Source organism: Bos taurus, chromosome 19 (genome assembly GCF_002263795.3).
Source record: "Bos taurus isolate L1 Dominette 01449 registration number 42190680 breed Hereford chromosome 19, ARS-UCD2.0, whole genome shotgun sequence".
In the NCBI taxonomy this organism is placed as follows: Eukaryota; Metazoa; Chordata; class Mammalia; order Artiodactyla; family Bovidae; genus Bos; species Bos taurus.
This window is the reverse complement of record NC_037346.1, coordinates 47917541-47935490: the sequence shown is the minus strand read 5'-3', so window position 1 is coordinate 47935490 and position 17950 is coordinate 47917541. Positions and strand designations below refer to the sequence as shown.

The 17950-nt window shown below is 43.0% G+C and overlaps 1 protein-coding gene across 5 annotated transcripts in view; it reads right to left on the bottom strand.

The window, feature by feature from the left end:
- Positions 1-17950, bottom strand: part of MAP3K3 (mitogen-activated protein kinase kinase kinase 3) — a 61228-nt gene that overhangs the window by 38290 nt on the left and 4988 nt on the right. For 3 of the 5 annotated variants that reach the window (XM_059878574.1, XM_005220981.5, XM_010816434.4), the window contains exons 2-4: positions 14072-14193; positions 12407-12499; positions 2969-3009 (exon numbers count right to left, since the gene is read on the bottom strand). In XM_059878574.1, coding sequence (XP_059734557.1) covers positions 2969-3009; positions 12407-12499; positions 14072-14167 — 230 coding nt within the window. In that variant the 5' untranslated portion in view covers positions 14168-14193. The remainder of the gene's footprint in view (positions 1-2968; positions 3010-12406; positions 12500-14071; positions 14194-17950) is intronic. The other 2 variants (XM_002696094.7, XM_005220984.5) reach the window with 1 other exon arrangement.

Sequence of the window (17950 nt, the reverse complement as noted above, 5' to 3'; positions counted from 1 at the left end):
GCTATCTTTAAAAAAGAGAGAGATAAAAAAGTAAGTGCTACCTAGATATGGGTTATCTAGATATGAGTGTTTGATGGATTCTTTCGAGAGAATACCTTTCTATTAATTCTTTTGTAATTAAGGAATTACTAAATTCCATAATAATTAATTCCATATCCCCTTCATCAGGACCTCAGCAATGGTTCAAAAGGGGTCCACCTTTCCGAATAAAATACCAGATCACTCAGATGTCCCTAACACAGTCAGAAAAAGATCAGGCTCGGAGATAAATTCTCCTGCGTCAGGCCTGGTGATGAACCATTTAGAACTTCCAAAACCATTTAAAAGCAGCCCAAAAGTCTGATCAAGGTCAAGAAACCAGGACTCCCAGGTTAGTTAAGATCTAAGCTGCCACCATCACCTTAAATAACTGGCATTTTCAGGCTAGTACTTCAAAGACGAGTCTAACACCCAGCACAACCATCCCCACCAGTTCAAAAGGCAGGCCCCTTTTGAACTGTGGCTGAGGTCCTGATGAAGGAGATATGATTTACTATAAGGAATAAATAGAAAGGTATTCTCTCAGAAGAATCCATCAAACACATGTATCTAGATAACTCATATCTAGGTAGCACTTAACTTTCTCTCTCTTTTTTAAAGACAGCACCTGATTAATGTGGGGGATGGTTGATTTGAGGTGGGGAGGGAATACAAGGATTACAATATGGATGGATTTCCTGGTGGATATAAACTAATACATTCAGCAAGATCATTTCCAAGGAGGGAGATCTTAGTCTACAGTCCTCTTCTGCCCTCCTGAGGCTAAGAGGGAGGAAAGTTCAGAGTCTGATGCCCACCCATCCAAAGCAAAGGGAAACTCAGCCCACCAGAATGGATATCTGGCAATGACGAAGGGGAAAAGTCACTACTTCTTTCTTTCCTCTTTTCTGTAAATTCTAAGTCTATAAGAGCCTACAACATTTAAATAGATACTGTTCCTAGTCCTGTAAAAAGTAAAGAAAGCCCACAGAAATATTTTCAACCAAATCTTTAAGATATGAAATACATGAAACCAGAGCTGTCTGGCACAGAGCAGCTTGAACGTGGCTTCGCCACACAGACTTTATAAAGTCCTCAATTCCATACACAGTACATGAACAGTGAAACACCATGGCTCCAGAAAACAGCTCCATAAAAAGAGCATGCAGTTCTCAAAATCTTGATACCAACACTGCTGCTCGGGGCTTCAAAAGGCCATTCCTGCCTGACCACCTTAAATATTTGTGGTTTTGATCTGGCAGCATCTCTGAAACTAAACACACACACTTTCTCAGTGTAAGTCTGCTCACTGTAACTATATACCACTTAGGGAACAGGAATTCAGGAGAGCGTAACTGCGTAATTAGGCTCCAACACAATCGAGCCTTTGATTTCGTATCTACTTCTGAAAACTCTCGGCTGCTCTGAGTTTGGCAATCCCTCCAAAATCCAGTCCGGTCAGAAGTGTGAAAAGCAGCAACAATGAAGTGACAATTTAACTTCCGTGCTACTGGCAGGTCCTAGAACAAACAGCTGGGGACAGAGCTCAGAAAACCTTCTTCCCTCCCGGCCTGGAACAGCCCTAGAATTTACCTAGCAGCAGCAGGCAGGCCCTGGCTCTGCAGATGGCCCTTTGTACAATGTTTCCACCTCTGACCAACTTGCAGGCTTCTGAATGTATCTTTTTAAGGAAAAGCAGAGCCACAGATCTCCAGAGCTCCAGAGCTAGTTTGAGAGTGGGCTGAAAGATGCCAGCAGCAGAGAACTTTCAGGACAAAAACGTTTGAAGGCACTTAAGGTCCTCTGGGGGCTTCCCCAGTGGCTCAGCAGTAAAGAACCTGCCTGCAATGCAGGAGCCGAAATAGATGTGGTTCGATCTCTAGGTTGGGAAGATCCCCTGGAGAAGGAAATGGCAACCCACTCCAGTATTCTTGCCTGGAGAATCCCATGGACAGAAGAGCCTGGCAGGCTATAGTCCATAGGGCCACAAAGAGCTGGACATGACTGAAGAGACTGAGGACGCATGCGAGGTCCTCTGGTGACTGGTAAAATAGGAGGGTCTTACCCTCATAGGTGTGCTCTTTGCCCTCCAGATGTTCACAATAAAGGAAAAAGGGCAGGGCAGTTATCCGTGAGGGAGAAAGGCAAAGAGCAAGAAACAGATACTAAAAAGCATGCTTGTGCATATACATGCTACATACATGTACACAAAGTGTCCCAAATATCCCCTGACCAGAGTTCTATACGCTTTCTTAAAGATTTTCCTTAAAATAACTTGGAAATTAAATGAAGTCATATTTTTCTCCACTGAGAACTTCTATCTTGACTTCCTACAAAAACCTTAATGTTGAAAATGGGAAAAGGATACAAGGGTTTGTAACAGTACTTTCACTTCCCCAAGGTAAGATACAGAATGCAGACTGAGAACTCTCTCTATGTCCTCAAATGAGCTGAAATCTTTCACAATTGAGGGACTTAATGCAGCTTCCCATGACCTAGAGACATTTTAAAAAAACTTCCAATTCACCCAACATGACCCCTGATGTGGACAAAACCAGGGACACTCTTTCAGGACAGGAATGGCAGCACATCACAGGAGAAGCCTCCTCTCCCTCTGATGCCCACAGCTGGCACAGGGTCAGCATGTCTGGAAGCTATGACTCAGTGGAGCTGGAGCCCTGACTTCCTCCCCCAGCACAATGGTGGACCTCACAGCAGCAGAATAAGAGCAGAAGGGTAAAACATTAGCAGCTGATGCTTTAAGACCAGAAACAAGGTTCAGTCAATATGCCAAACCAAGCATGCAACATTCCCCTTTATGCCCCGTCAACCCCATTCCCCAGCCAGGGACCCCACACGAATCACTCCAGGGAGATGGCTCTCACAAGCTGCACGCTTTCTGAGAAATGGGGCACAGCTGACACAGCCACTCATCGGAAGGCAGACTTACCGCCTTTCCCCGTTGTGCTCAAACTTGATTCTGACGTCACTCTGCCAAAGAAAGGATGGACAAGTTAGTGGGTTTTCTGGCCTGTGTCACTCCTGCCCCACCCAGGTAGCCTCCAGCTGCCCTTCAGCAACATTAGGCAGCATCCCTGAAGGCTCCTTTGGAGCTTCTCTGCCCTGACAGCACTCTTGTCACTGAGTTCTAACCTCTGGGGCAACAAAGGTCTTGGGACAAGAACCCTCGGGGTTGCCCAGCTCAGGAGATCTGCTCTGACATGTCATCTCTAAGTTCACAAGCTCTATCTCCACAACTGGCTCTGGAGCTGCTCCCACTATGTCACCACCTCCGGGCCAGGATACCATTCCTTCTTGGCTGACGTAACTAAAAAGAAAAAGAAGTCTTCATAGTGATAATTCTAGCTATACGACCACAACCAAGTTACTTATCCTCTATAACTCAGTTCTTCCATCTGCAGAATAGGGCTAAATACCTAACTCACAGAGTTGTTATGAGAACTAAACAAGAAAATGTAAGTAAAATACTTAATACACAGTAGACATGCAATAAATGGTTGCCACTGGTACCAATGATTTCCACTATCCTATCACGGCTGCCCTAAGTGGGAGTAGAGTGGCACTCTGGACAAATACCTTATAATTGCTCCCAGTTTTAGCCTAGATGACGATCAGGGTACCCTATAAGCTCTGGGAGAACAGGGATCATGCCTCTCTTAATTCCGTAGCTCCAGGGACAAGCAAACGTAATGGTATATAATGTTTGTGCTTAACAATATTTGTTAAATGAATTCATTGACTGAAAAACACAGAGTTGAGTATAAGTATCAGAAACAACAGAAAGAAGGGGTGTTAGAAGGTTAAGGAACAAATCAGGGAGGAAGAGATACTATAAAGGTCAAACAAATAACTTGAGGGAGTTAGAAATGATAGGAAAAGAGAAGAGATACTACAGAAGAACAGGTACAAGGGAAAAAGAAAACTAAGATTGTCAGGAAACCAACAAGCAATAGAGATAAAGGTAAGAAAGAGTTCATAGTCAGTGAATGAAAATAATACTGAGACAGACCAAAGACTGTGGCTTTGAAGAAAGAAGAGGGTTTCAGGACATCTGAAGATGAAGAACATAGAGCAGGCAGAGAAGATGACAGAAAAAGGAGAAAGCTGAAAGGTGGGGCAGGTGCACAAAGGACTTCCCCTTTCCAGGAGTCGGGAGGGCTAGAATTCTCTTCCAGTCAAAGGAACTAGACTGATGATTCTAACTTACACTCTACAAATTTACACTCTAAAGACTCTAATTACACTCTAAAAAACCCTAAAAGCTTTTGTTTATGTATATGATATCTACAGATATTTGCCTTATTACAAATTAAAACTAAGAAAACTTAAATTTTATTCATCTAAAAATAATTTAAAACCATTATGTGTTAACATAAGCACTTTTTAAAAACTGTATGTTTTTTAAAAAGTGACGTGAGATGGAGTGCCCTGGTGGCCTAGTGGTTAGGATTTGGCACTTTCACTGTGGAGGCACAGGTTCAACTCCTGGTCAGGGGAGTATCCTCTATGCCATGAAACACGGCCAAAATACTGGGGTTGGGGCGGGGAGGGGAGAAAGAAAAAGTGAAGCAAGAGAGTGGGAAACTCTTTAATGCATGGCTTCATAGGAGATGGCTGGGTTCTCAGATCAGCTTCTGCTTTCAAACTATTGTGACAACATGTATCATGTAGCCTCTGGAAAACTCTACTGTACTTTTTTAAGAGTATGAGGGTGAAAAGGGCAAAGAACATCTTAGTACTATTATGAAAATAGTTTTAACCTGAGGGACACCCTAAAGGTTCTTGGGAACCTGGTAGGGGACCCAGAACACACCTTGAGAGTCACTGAATTAAAATATAAGAATACAGCCTCTAACCCACTATTTTAAAGTCAAGGAAATAGAGGCTTAAAGAGCTGCTGCTGCTAAGTCGCTTCAGTCGTGTCCGACTCTGTGCGACCCCATAGACGGCAACCTACCAGGCTCCCCCGTCCCTGGGATTCTCCCAAAAAATTCACATACTAAACAGTGGACAGCAAAGCTCCCTGGAGTAACACGCCTGCACTGTGACAACTCTTCAAAATACAGCCCTGATACAGCCCATTCACCCTTCGATTTAACATATGGACCACTTTATCCATCATCAATAATATGACAGTAGCTGACATTTATAGAACATTTACTATGTACTACGCCTTGTTCTAAGTATGTTACATGCATCAATTAAACTAACAGGAACTCCTACGATCCCTATTTTACAGGAGAAACTGAGTTACAGTGAAGTTAAATAAATTCTCTCAAGATCATAATGCTTTAAAAGAAGCCTAAATAGGCTACAAGGAGAAGGCAATGGCACCCCACTCCAGTACTCTTGCCTGGAAAATCCATGGACGGAGGAGCCTGGTAGGCTGCAGTCCATGGCAGTGCTGAGAGTCCAACACGACTGAGCGACTTCACTTTCACGCATTGGAGAAGGAAATGGCAACCCACTCCAGTGTTCTTGCCTGGAGAGTCCCAGGGACGGGGGAGCCTGGTGGGCTGCCGTCTATGGGGTCGCACAGAGTCGGACACGACTGAAGCGACTTAGCAGCAGCAGCAGCAAATAGGCTACAACTTAAGTGTTACACAGGCAAGGGGAGGTTTATTTTACTCACAGATGCAGGGCCTCAATGGAACACTGAAGGAGAGAAAGAATCACAGGATCTTCTGAAACCTTACTTTTCAGAACTCATGGAGGAGATGAAGTAATAATGGAGTCAGCATCAGATCGGGTGGTGACCGCGGGAAGCTGTGAGGGCTGGGGAACCAGTAGGGGAGGCTCTGGCTGAGGCTGTGCATGGTTGGAGGTAAAGAAAGTGGAATGGGAAGGCAGGGTGCTCCACCTGGTCTGCATTCTAGGTGAAAGAGACTGTGTGCGAGTGTGAGCGTGTCAGATGGAAAGATGCGCCACACTGCAGAGGAAGTTATGCGGCTTCAAGGTTTTATGAGTGACAGCAGTTTTGCCAGTCTTCCTTTTCTCCTTCCCCTCAAGTTCCCATGGGAAGGGCCTTCCAAAGCACAGTGTCTGCATCATGCTGCCGCGCTCAGACATGCCACCTCCAGCTTCCCATACTGTCCAATTTCACACCAGCTCTAGAGGACCCCACGTCTCCACCACAGTTTGCAGTCTGTCTGTCCCTACAGGTAGGGTGCCACGCCTTTCACCTACAACATTATTACAGTTAAGTCCCCTACATACCAATAAGTGCCGTTCCAAGAGCACATTCGTAAGTTTGATTTGTTCAAGTCCAACAAAGTTAGCCTAGTTACCCAACTAACACAATCAGTTATATAGTCTGTACTGTAGTAGGTTATAATACTTTTCACACAAATAATGTAAAAAACATAAAATGTAAACATCTTTAATCCTATAGTACAGTACCTTGAGAAGTACAGTAGCACCAGCTACATCACCGCCGCTTTTACACTTGTTTCTGCACGTCCTGGGCTTGAAATAAAGCCACTGTACTACTGTACACAGGACCGCATAGCACACAAGAGCACAGCCGCCGGCAGAGGATGCACGTGCGCGACAAGGTGTGCCAGGCATGTGAACTAGCTCACGTGACTGAACATGGGAAGGCACATTCGCATCTTTGAAAGCTCACAACTTGAAGGTTCATCTGTGGGGCACTTACGATATTCAGATGCACCTAGAAGGAACTCCCTCCGTCCCTTTGTGGGACTAAATGAACTAAATTTATTTCATGATGGGACATAATCCAAATGCTATTCGACATGAATTCGGTCAGAAAGGGAATTAAACTTTTGCCTCAAACCACAAATCACTCCTACTCAAGACTAACCTAGCCTGTGATTAGCAAGCAGTGTAAACAAAGACGCCCAGTCTTCTGAGTCCTGTGTCTGATGTGGCTACAGCATTTCCAGAGCAGGATGCAGGCCCGTGACTGGTTTCCATGTACCACATGGTGTGCCCAAATCTGCCAAGTTCCTAACCCTGGGTTTCCCCTGTCAGGGCTGACTAGAACAAGCCATGGACAAGAAAGTTCAGCTAAAGCTCTCTGGATTCGACTCCTTCCGGCCACCGTTCTCTGTGTCCCTCTGAGGCATTTCACATTGGTGGCTGTGTCCTCCTTGCCTCTGTGACTCTGCTCAACCCAGGGAACCTGCCACCACTCTAACCACTTCTGCTTCTTTGCTGGTTCCTCTTCCTCGTGCCTTCTCCCACCCCTCCCCTCAACACGTGACTATGCCTCAAGGTTTGAACTTTTGGCCTCTGGATTTCTCTCCTTCTCTTCACTTCTTCTCCTCGGTAGGAATTAAAAAATCAGGTCACCTCTAAATAGAAGATTCCCAAATCTCTATGTCCAGCCCCAGCTTCTCAAGCAAAACGTCATCCATCTGCCATGTAAATGAGGCAGGTAAGTCGTCGTAAGGAATGGAACACTAGAGTCAAGTTGTCTGCTTCAAACGCTGGCTCTATGACCTCCCCATTATGACCTTGAACATGACTCTCTGTGACCCAGTTTCTTCATCTGCAAAGTGAAAACAGTGGCAATCTGTCTCGTGGAATTATCAAAATAATTAAATGAAATAATTGGGGAAAGATATGAGAAGAATACTTGATACACATGTTCAAAAAATGATAATACAGGTCCATTTTCCTTTAGCCAAACCCTTGGAGCCAAAAGTGTTTCAGAACAGTGGTATGTGTTATGTATGTTAAGTGATGCCCTTCTTGGGAGAGGGTAACAGGTGGTGCTCCCATGGCAGAGGCAGAACACACACAGACACTTCGTGCCCTCCTCTACACTGCTAAGCCTCTCCGGAAATTAGTTTGGGGCTTTGTAACTAGTTCTGACAAATAGCTGGGGACAAAGTTGAGTTCTGCACTCTCTTCCTTGGCAGCCACATGTTCCAGGTCAGAGGAGCCACCCTCAATCAGGGTCCTGACGTGGCTGTGGGGAACACTGTCACCTCCTTCCCTGCACTGGACACAGCTGTACAGTCACTGAGATTTACCTGTTAACAGCAAAAGTCAGTTTCTGTATTGAAAAGTATGAATATTCACAATAAGTGCAATAAATAAAGACTGTAAATAGCCCTGTGTCCATTCAGGCCAAGTTTTGCTGCCAAATGAGTTTGCCAGAAATTTTAAAATACATAAATTTTAAAAAGTACCTTTTAGTTGGCAGTATTCTTTGGATTTCAGAACTGCAAAGCAGTGCACACACATACCTGCACACACAATCTCAGTCTTTCGCTATAATTGCAAACTCAACCTGATCATGTGTCTGAATTAGCTACCCTCCCTAACTAGTCCCCCTTGTCAACGGTGCCACTTATAATACTGGCTACAGGCTCAAACCTTTGAGCTCCGTTTGATTCGTTCCCTCTTTTCCCTTTCTCAGCAGATGACAAGACCCTGCTCTCCCCTCCAGAGACTCCCAGATGAGACTGCTTCCCATTCTCTCAGTCCTCACTCGCCTCGAGTCCCTTTCCCCTCCTGAACTCCTGAAGCAACCTCTGCACTTCTCAGCTCCCCTCTTCCAGCACGTTCTACATGCCTCCAGTCTCAATCATCTTAGCCACTGCTTTCACCACATCCCTTCTTTATTCAAAAAGTAATCAGCGATACCCATTACCTATGGAATAAAGTCTAAGTTATTAACTATTATTCAAAGCCCCCTGGAACTTATGCTTACTTAATCATCTCACATTGTTTGTTCTCAAAGGGAACCCTCTCTCCAGCCAGATCGATGCCCGCCTATTTCCTGAAATACGCCATATGCATCCCTTCCCCTAGGCCCTTAATGATGCAGTCTCCCACCGCAGAGTGCTGCATTTCCTCCTCTCCACCTGACTAAACTCCTACACATCCTTCACTGCTTGGCTCTGGTGCCACCTTCTCCGGAAATGACTCTGTGACTCCTCTGGCCCAAGTTCTGGCCCACCTTTCACTTTCCTGGCCGCCTTCACCTCTCAGAATTTGTACCATATATTTAGGCACAGTCACATCCTACCTTAGTTTCTTTTTTTTCACATGTTTCTCATTTATAATAAGACTGCGTGATTCCTAGGGTACAGGGAATATAACATATTTCTTTTGTCTAAGAAGCTTGAGTATAAGCTCACGTTGAACTGAAAGGAGAGATGCCACAGCTGCTGAGAAAAAAGCACTGGTACAAAAATTCAGGCCTAGGGAGGTTCAAGTCCCCGGCCCACCAGAGCCAGTATGGCAAAAGGAAGAGTAAGAGCCATAGCCAGAAGGCAGTGCAGGCCTCCAGGCTGGGCTACAGTCTGGGAACGGCAAACGGGCAACAGGAGTGATCAACGATACCAAACTTAAGTAGAAAAGACCTTCTCAAAGTCTGAACTCAACAACTGAACATGTAATCCAAGAAGATTCTCAAGAATTCAAAAAAAAAAAAAATCAAAGTGTTTATTAAACAAAGGTCTGTGAACCTCTGACCTGGCAAAGGCCCCCACGAGCCAGTATCTCTGGCACCCTCTCTCTGACTCTGTAGCACTCCCATTCCCCCACATTGCTATGTACCTTTGCTGGCCCCACATCTTTGGCACTGGAGTCCTTATTTTGCCAAAGATAGTAAATAGATGAGAAGAAAAGAGCACCAAAAATAATTTTATTTGTGTGACTCAGAGAAGTCCTAAGAGATCAGTGGAAGAGGTGATTATAGAGCAACCGTCTTCCTGCCCCAGTTCTTTCTCAGTCCCCAGTCCTAGCGCTGTGCAAGGCATTCAGTGAGGATGTGAATAAATCAGTGATGAAACGGTACATTCATTACTTACTGCTACTTAATTAAATATCACAGAAAAGGAAGCTTCTTACGAGATAGAATGTGAGACTTGTACACTGCATTGTGTTTTATTTTCAAACTAGCCAGCCTATCTTATCAATAACTCTTGAAAGAGAAAGGAAGTCCTGAAGAGTCAGGTCTATCACAGTAAAAGCAAAAGACAATCCTCTCAGTCCCTGACACTGCTGGCAGAACAGCTCCTAGAATTCTCCTCCTTTAGAGCTGATACCAAGAGCCTGCCCTTCTGGTGCCTGCTATGAAGAAAACAACTTTTTCATTCTCAAGTACCAACTAGTGAACATCTCCGTTCAAGCCTCTACCTACCTCTGTGATAAGATTCAAGGAAAACAGGAGTCTGTGGTAATAAGGATTCTATTTCTTTCTTCACTGGGATTTTCATATGCTAGGTTAGTTGCAGAAGCCTGCAAAGGACCATCTGATTGATAGTAATGCCAATCCAATAAAGGCAGAAAACCTTAACCTTTTCAGCTCCATGAGAACAGAACTGACGCAGTCACTACTGCTTTACACCCGTACCTTGTGTTCCAATGTATAAAGTGCTTTATATTCTATGAGCTCACAACTTCCAGAGGTAAACAGAAAAACTGAGGTTCAGAAAGGTCATCAGACTCACACATGGTAAAACTACTGTGACCAGGGGTCAGAAGACCTGGGTTGCTTCCTGGCTGTACTTAAAACCTTTGCATAAACACTTTGAGAATTTTTAAAGTATAACACACATGCTTATATTGTTGTTATTGTTGTTAATTGTCGTTGTTGACAGCATTCTCCAAACTATAAAATTCCACGTTAATGGATTATTAACAACTCAATGACTTCTGGGCCAGTGCTCCTTTCAGTACACTAAGCTGTCAACTTGGAGAAATAGCACCTGTTGCTAAAGCACTGCAAGTGATGACTTCTAAAGAGTCTGCACATTATGGCCTACAGAGCCATCCATGGGCCCCAATCACACCTAGGGTGAGCCACACCAATCCAAAAACTTGCAGCCAGCTCTAACCAGGCGGTAGGCTTCCAGGGACCTAATGGGAAAACACAAACCGCACAGATCCTAACTCCTATCAAATAGGTGGATAACCAAGCACGTCATGCCCCTGTACTTCCACAGCTGCTCAGAACACTTAGCTGTTCTCAAACCATTCTCTTTTCTCCATTAATCGCCTAGTTTGTTTACTCAGGGAGGAGGATGTCTGAAGTCTTGCCAAGCAGAGATATTAAATTAGGCTTTCCCATTCTTCCAGGCCTCAGTCCCAAACAGTTCTGTCAGTGAAGTCCCAGCTCCTGTGGCATTCCTTGCTGTGCCAAGCCTGAGCCCCAGGAGGCTACCATTCTCACTCTGAAGCGCTGCTTGCCCGTACGAGCACCAATCTATCCCCAAAAAAACCACCTTTCCTACTGGCCAAAATACTTGGTTTCTTTCAACCAGGACTCTGCAACCTGAATCTTTAGCCCAGTGTGATATTTATTAGACCAATTTGGCATCTTTTAGCCATTTAAATTAGGTTTTTGATCTTTCAGTCCTCTCTCCTCCTAAGCATGGACCTTCTGGCAGAAGTGGTAATGAAAAAACTGTTTATTCCTATCCCAGGCCCAAGCAAACAGAAGCAAGAATTCTTAAAAAGGGAATTCACTTTGTAAACTGTAAAGTCCTACAGTAACAAACTATTAACATCTCAAGACTCTTAGGCTGGGCTCTTTTCATTATATCAGGCTGTAAACACTTGTCCCCTCAATGGCTCTCACCACCCCCATCTTACCCCATCTCACACTTCCTCAGAAATGCATTCACTAAGACTTTCTTTCTCCTTCTGCTTTCAGGATTTTGCTAAAGAATATTTCTCCTGGTCAGAAGCTGAACATCCGCTACACTTCCCAGAAGAGACCACTCTACAACCTTGACTTTATTAACAGCAGAAGCTAGTCTGATATTTTCATTGTCCTTTTACCTAAAGTTAGCATAAAACTTTGAGCTTCAATTTCTAAACAGCCATGATAGTTCCACAGGTTCACATTCTCCCCAGAACCCCATGCCCTTGGATTAGACTATTAGATAGGTTTCCCACTGATGAGTTTTTCACAATGTGTAGAAACCCATGAACTCATGACCAGTCCATGGAGGATGAATGTACACATCTCCAAGGATGTACTCAATTTCTTGCCCAACAAATCAATAGTCCCTTATATAAAGTTGTGCTAAGACCATAGCCAATAGCCACATGTCGCTATTTAAATTTAAAATAATTAAAACTGAATAAAAATTTAAATTCAGTTCCTCAGTTGCTCAACAGCTACGTGTGGCCAGTGGCTACTACACGGGGCAGCACAAATATAGAACATTTCTATCACCACAGAAATTTACTGTTCAGCAGTGACACAGGCTGCTTATGAATAATATTGTTGTGAGAAACGGTAAGAGAACACAGGTAGTGAGTAACCAGTGCTGCCTATAAATCCACTAAAACAATTTGTCCAGGATATGAATTCCATACACTTCCAGCACTGCAAGATTTAAAAGCACATCTCAGCTTTAATGGTGATTTTATTCCTTACCAAAAACTTCTTTTTCTCACTGGCCCCTGCACATGAGCTTGTTGTGACTGTGGGGCTGTTCAGAAGGGCTGAGCTGCTGCTGTTGTGCTTTTTCTTTAAAAACAAAAAAACTGAGGTTAATAATTTGTATCCTTCATGCTGCAGAAAAAGTCTGATGATATTCAAGTAAACTGTGGATCCAAATAGCTAGTATCTCTTGTTAAGATTACTTCCTGAGAGTAGTCAATCTTCTTCACAGGCTTCTACTTCTATAACCACTGCCTTCACTCCCAAGAACACAGCAGTAGGCACAGTAAAAGATCAGGATTTTCTAATAGTAGCTTTAATACCTTCTAAGCAGGATTCCTAAACAGTAACAGACCACTTCACTCCTCGGCCGGGTTCTTTCGGGCATTCCAACTCAAGAAAGCTTCCCCTTTTCACCTACTAACTGATATCCACGCTTACAGTCCCATTTGGAGAAGGATCAGCTGACTGGAGCAGCATTAGCAAGCACACTCCACATAGGAAGACAGGAAGGAAAGTGAGGTCATTAGGCTCAAGCCTGGGGGAGGGGATTCGCTTCTGGTAAAATGCTCCTTCCAAAAGCAGCTTTGAATAGAAATGTTACAGCAAGGGGGAACCCACACAATCAGAATAACGTATGAAAGCAGTTCAAGAATGGGCCCTATTCTGTTGCTCCCCCAGTTTACAAGGTAACCACAAAAAATAAAAGCAGCTCTCTAAACTACTCCTTCCGCTATAACTGAAACAAAAGGACTTGGGGTCCCCAGTTTTCCTAAAGGCAGGAAATACTCTGGGAGGTTACATCTAGCAGACCTCAGACAGAAAAAGGTCCAGCTCCTTCTACTTTCTCCAGGAACCAAGAGTGCTTTTGAAGAACTGGTAGACAAGGTGCATATGAGGAGAGAGAAGGTCAGCTGACAACCAAGAGAACCACAGGAGGAAATCATCAAACACGCTGAACACAACCCTCTGATGCCCACTAGAAGGAAGGCTCCCCTCACTCACGCCTCTCTGCTGCCAGAGGACCCAGCAAACAAGGAGGTCAGCAACACTGAACAGGAGAAGAAAGTTCTCAACAGTGCACAAGCTGAAATGTTAACAAAATAGAAACTATTTTCCTAAGAAAGCACACAGCTCTCAATAAAACAGGCACTCTCAATTACCTGAGTTAACTAGGGGAAACAGCTGTAAATAACAATAATAACAAAATCACTCATTCTTACCTTCAGAATATATGATGTTTTATTAAATATATTTCCCTTCCTAATTACATTTAAATAAACTAAAATCAATTAATTCTTCCTGAGAATATACTGTTTAAAGACCTTCTAAGCTAGAGATCATGCATCTGGATAAAATATTTGCCAAATGATAAGTAAAGGAAAAATTCAATGAATACTGTCCCCATAATTAGCAAAGAAATTACTCTTATTCTCCACAAATGAAATACTATTTACAAGGTCAGAGGCACAAGGCACTGGGACTCCAGATCATGACCCATACCTGTGGGTACACATCACTCACCTACCATTCAACAGACTGGAAGAGGAAGGGGCCAACAGCATTTAAACCTGTATTAGAGTATCACTGGCTTCTCACATATTTCCCATCTGAAACTCATCCCCAACAAAGTTAGTTAACAGCCACAGCTGCACACACCTGCCTATTTGGGTGACCCGTGTCTTTGCTCTTCATGGTCTCATATCCAGGCACCCGGGGACGTCGGCTCATCTGGAGGGCCACCAGGTCCTTCATGATCGAGTTCAATGCCTCCTGCTCGTCTGCAAAGAAAGAGAGCACATGGGCTAAGACACTTTAAAACAGATCACAAAAGAATGTACTTTCACAAATTGTATGACTCATACTCAGGGAGTTTTGCCCAGGTGAAATGACAGACCCTGTAACTAAATGACATAAATTTGCTATCTGTGAAAAGAGGATAACTGAGATCAGACTATGGCAAATTGAATTTTAATAGATTCTAACAGCTCTCCAATCAGATTTCTGGCAGCAGTATCTACCTATTCACTGGGAGTGAGAGAGGTACTCAAACAAACCAATTCTTCCAGTGCCAGAGAAACTCAACCAGGAAAAATAGATGAAAAGTTGGAGTGAAGTGAAGAACAACACAGCACAGTGTAGCAGGGAACTGAGTAGAAAGATGAATTCACGGAGAATCAATTATGAGACAGAATCAGTCACAGACCTATTCTTCAAGTATTGTAGAAGAGTATATTTAAAAGGTACCAAGCAAGGCTGCTGCTTTGAACAGAAGTTGTATCACAAGCCTAGCCTTTGAATGCCCCTTCCCAACTCTTAACAAGTTTACAGGCCTTCTGCTTCCCACAGGGAAGTCGAAAGGCAGTTCTATTGTTTTTCTTCCCTAACCAAGCAAGCAGTGTATTGTCTCTGCCTTATTGGTATTACTTTTAATCCCCCTTTCTTGAAATAGCATAGAGCACTAGAGTTCTCATGCATTGAAGACAACTGGCCAAAACCCGAGAACCTAAAACCAGGCCAATTCTACGTTTTGCCAAATTCTCCCAGGTCCTTCAAGAGATCCTTGTCCACTCAAATAGCAGTGGGAGGTTGAAAATAAACAGGTCTGTTGATCTGCAAAGAAACATGAGGAATGAGTTGTTATACTTGCTTTCATGACAAGTGAGTCACTTACGGACTTGAGGCACACCTTAAAAGAAGCAAGCACAAGACTCCACCCATAGAGTGTGCCTATCTTCTGCCCTTTATCACTGTCCCTTGAAAATATTCTAATACCCTGTGTACAGGAAAGCCCAGCATGAAGCATAGGAAGTAAATGGCATCATCCGCCTCTCCCCTTGTCCTGGACCAAATCTGCTCAGGTGCCCTACTTGCCCTCTGAGGAGGTGCAGGAAGGAAGGAGAAGGGTACCCATGAAGAGATCTCTGCCTGCTCAGAAAAGTAAAATTAGATTCAAGACTTCTAAGAAAAACACCATTAGAGTAGCTTCCTTACTAATTCCACTTCAAAATACATACAAAAGTAAGAGTGATACAGTTGTAGTACAAAAAGAATGAAGTAAACGAGGTAATGAATGAGGACGAAGCGGGTATTTACACAAAGACACTTATTAAAAAATTAAAACTCACACAGCCCATCAATTATTTTATATTTTCTCACAATTTACCCGTAGGCTCCTTAAAGAGAACTTGCTTGGTTTTTGTTTTTTAACCTTTAAACCAAGATTTTAAAACTAGAGTGTAACACCTAAACTAGAATGACTGGCTTATATACATATAATATAAATATACTCATTTATATTGGAGAAGAAAATGGCAACCCACCCCAGTATTCTTGCCTGGGAAATCCCATGGACAGAGGAGCCTGGTGGGCTATAGTCCATGGGGTCGCAAAAAGTCGAACACGACTGAAGCAACTTAGCATACACACGTGCACTTATATTAAATTTAACATAAATAATTAAATATATATGTATAAAATTATCGGACCAACTATAATAGTAAATGAGGGCTTCCCAGGTGGCTCAATGGTAAAGAATCTGCCTGCCAATGCAGGAGACGCAGGTTCAACCGTGGGTCAGGAAGATCCCCTGGAGGAGAGCCTGGCGAGCTACAGTCCATGGGGTCTCAAACAGTCAGATACGACTGAGTGACACATGCACGCACTTCACAGAAAACTGGGATCACTATGATTATGACTAGATGGCACTAGACGGGTGGTTTCTGAGGAGCAGCCACTGATAGTCCTAACAGCAGAATGCACGTGATTTTCACTATCAAGGAAACCAGCCTTAGAACTGAGAATAGTTGTGTCAACTCAGATATTGAAACAAAATGGATGTGTATATTCACACACAGATACACACATGCTTTTCAAATCACATCTGTGACAAGTATGACTAGAGAAATTGTTTCTAATTCTGTATAAGATGATGCTATTATAAGAGCTGGTTTATCAGGTTGACAAATTCTGTTTCCAGGAAGCTAACCAATTCCTGGCATTACTTAACGGATAAACTTGTTTGGTAGTTCCAGCGCTGAGAACACACTGGAGGAATGGTTTGGCTCTATCTCCTGGAATCCAGGACAACCGACACAGTGAAACACAGTTATAGAATCTGCTGTTGTGTCAGAGTCGCATACATTTCTAGAGGCAAACTGGTTCTTAAACTGATAATTCAAACTGAGGAGATGGATAGACGGGAAGCACATCAAGTGGTTCTTTCAGGCATTTCTTCCTGGATTGGGATTTTAACTGAATTATCTGTGCTACCGTATGCATTCCTTAAAAAAAAAAAAATTAACAAATAGTTTTCTTAGAGTGCAGCAGTTATATGGACCTTGGAGTCAGAAAGACTTGGGTTTTAAGGAGCCCTTAGACAAATCATTTATTCTCCCTAAACCTCAATTTCCTCATCTGTAAAATGTACATAATAAAAGTATCATTACACAGAGCTGCTGTGAGACTTAAGAGGGGAAAAAAACACCTTACAAATTATTTCTCATGGTACCTAATGCTGAAAAAATGCTGGCTATTATCATCATCAATGGGGAAAAAAAGGTTAATGGGAAAAGACTGGAGGCCACAATCTATCCTAATACTTAATTTTATTTTAGAATTTTTATTAATCATTAACAATAACCATTTACTGACCACCTATCATGTATTATACATTAGACAGTTTTGAAAGATACTTTCAGATAACTCAAACTCTAGGCGTAAAAAGACAAACAACACACATACAAGGTTATGCAAATAAAGAGACCGAATTAGACAAGATACAAACCAGAATACATAAACACATGCGTAAAAAAGTTTTTTTACCACGTGAGTAGCAAGGGGTTATATAGATAATTTTACAGAGTAAAGATTTTTTCAAAAAAGAAAGCTGTTCCAGCTATGGATGAGAGCTTTATAAATGAACTGAGGAGGAGAAGGGACGGTGAAAGCAAGTGAACAGCGGAGGAAAAGAGAAGAGGCTCAGGGACTGATCCTGAGTGAATACTCACGCCAACAAGAAGAGTAGGAAGAAGATGTGCCAGCACAGACGTCTTTAAGAGAACTACAAACAAACAGAAAAGGAACGCGACAGAAGCTAAGGCCGCAGAAGAGCAGGGGCAGGCAGGTCCAACAGGGTAACAGAGGCAGAAACATCCTGACAGGGAATCGAGAAGCTGAAGATTGGAAGTAGTGGAAGTCAATAATTTTTTTATGAACTTTACACGTGAACAAGTTGAGGCAGAGGTAAGAGTATGCTATAACCTTGAAAAGATTTCCAAAGGATGGGGGTGGTATGACACACTTCAAAGCTACCAGAAAGAAGCACAAAGGAAGAAGTTAACTCTAGAAATTAGGGGGTTAAAGATCTAGAGGTGAGGAATATTCATAGAAAAAAAAAAAAAAAGAAGGGCTCTATGAAACAGGGTTTACAATCCAGGCTTAAAAAGTGGAAGCTCTGTCAGCAGTCTCAAGCAGATAGCTATCCGTAATTATTCAGCAGCGAGTACTTTTTCTTCTGATATCCTGACCTAAGGCATG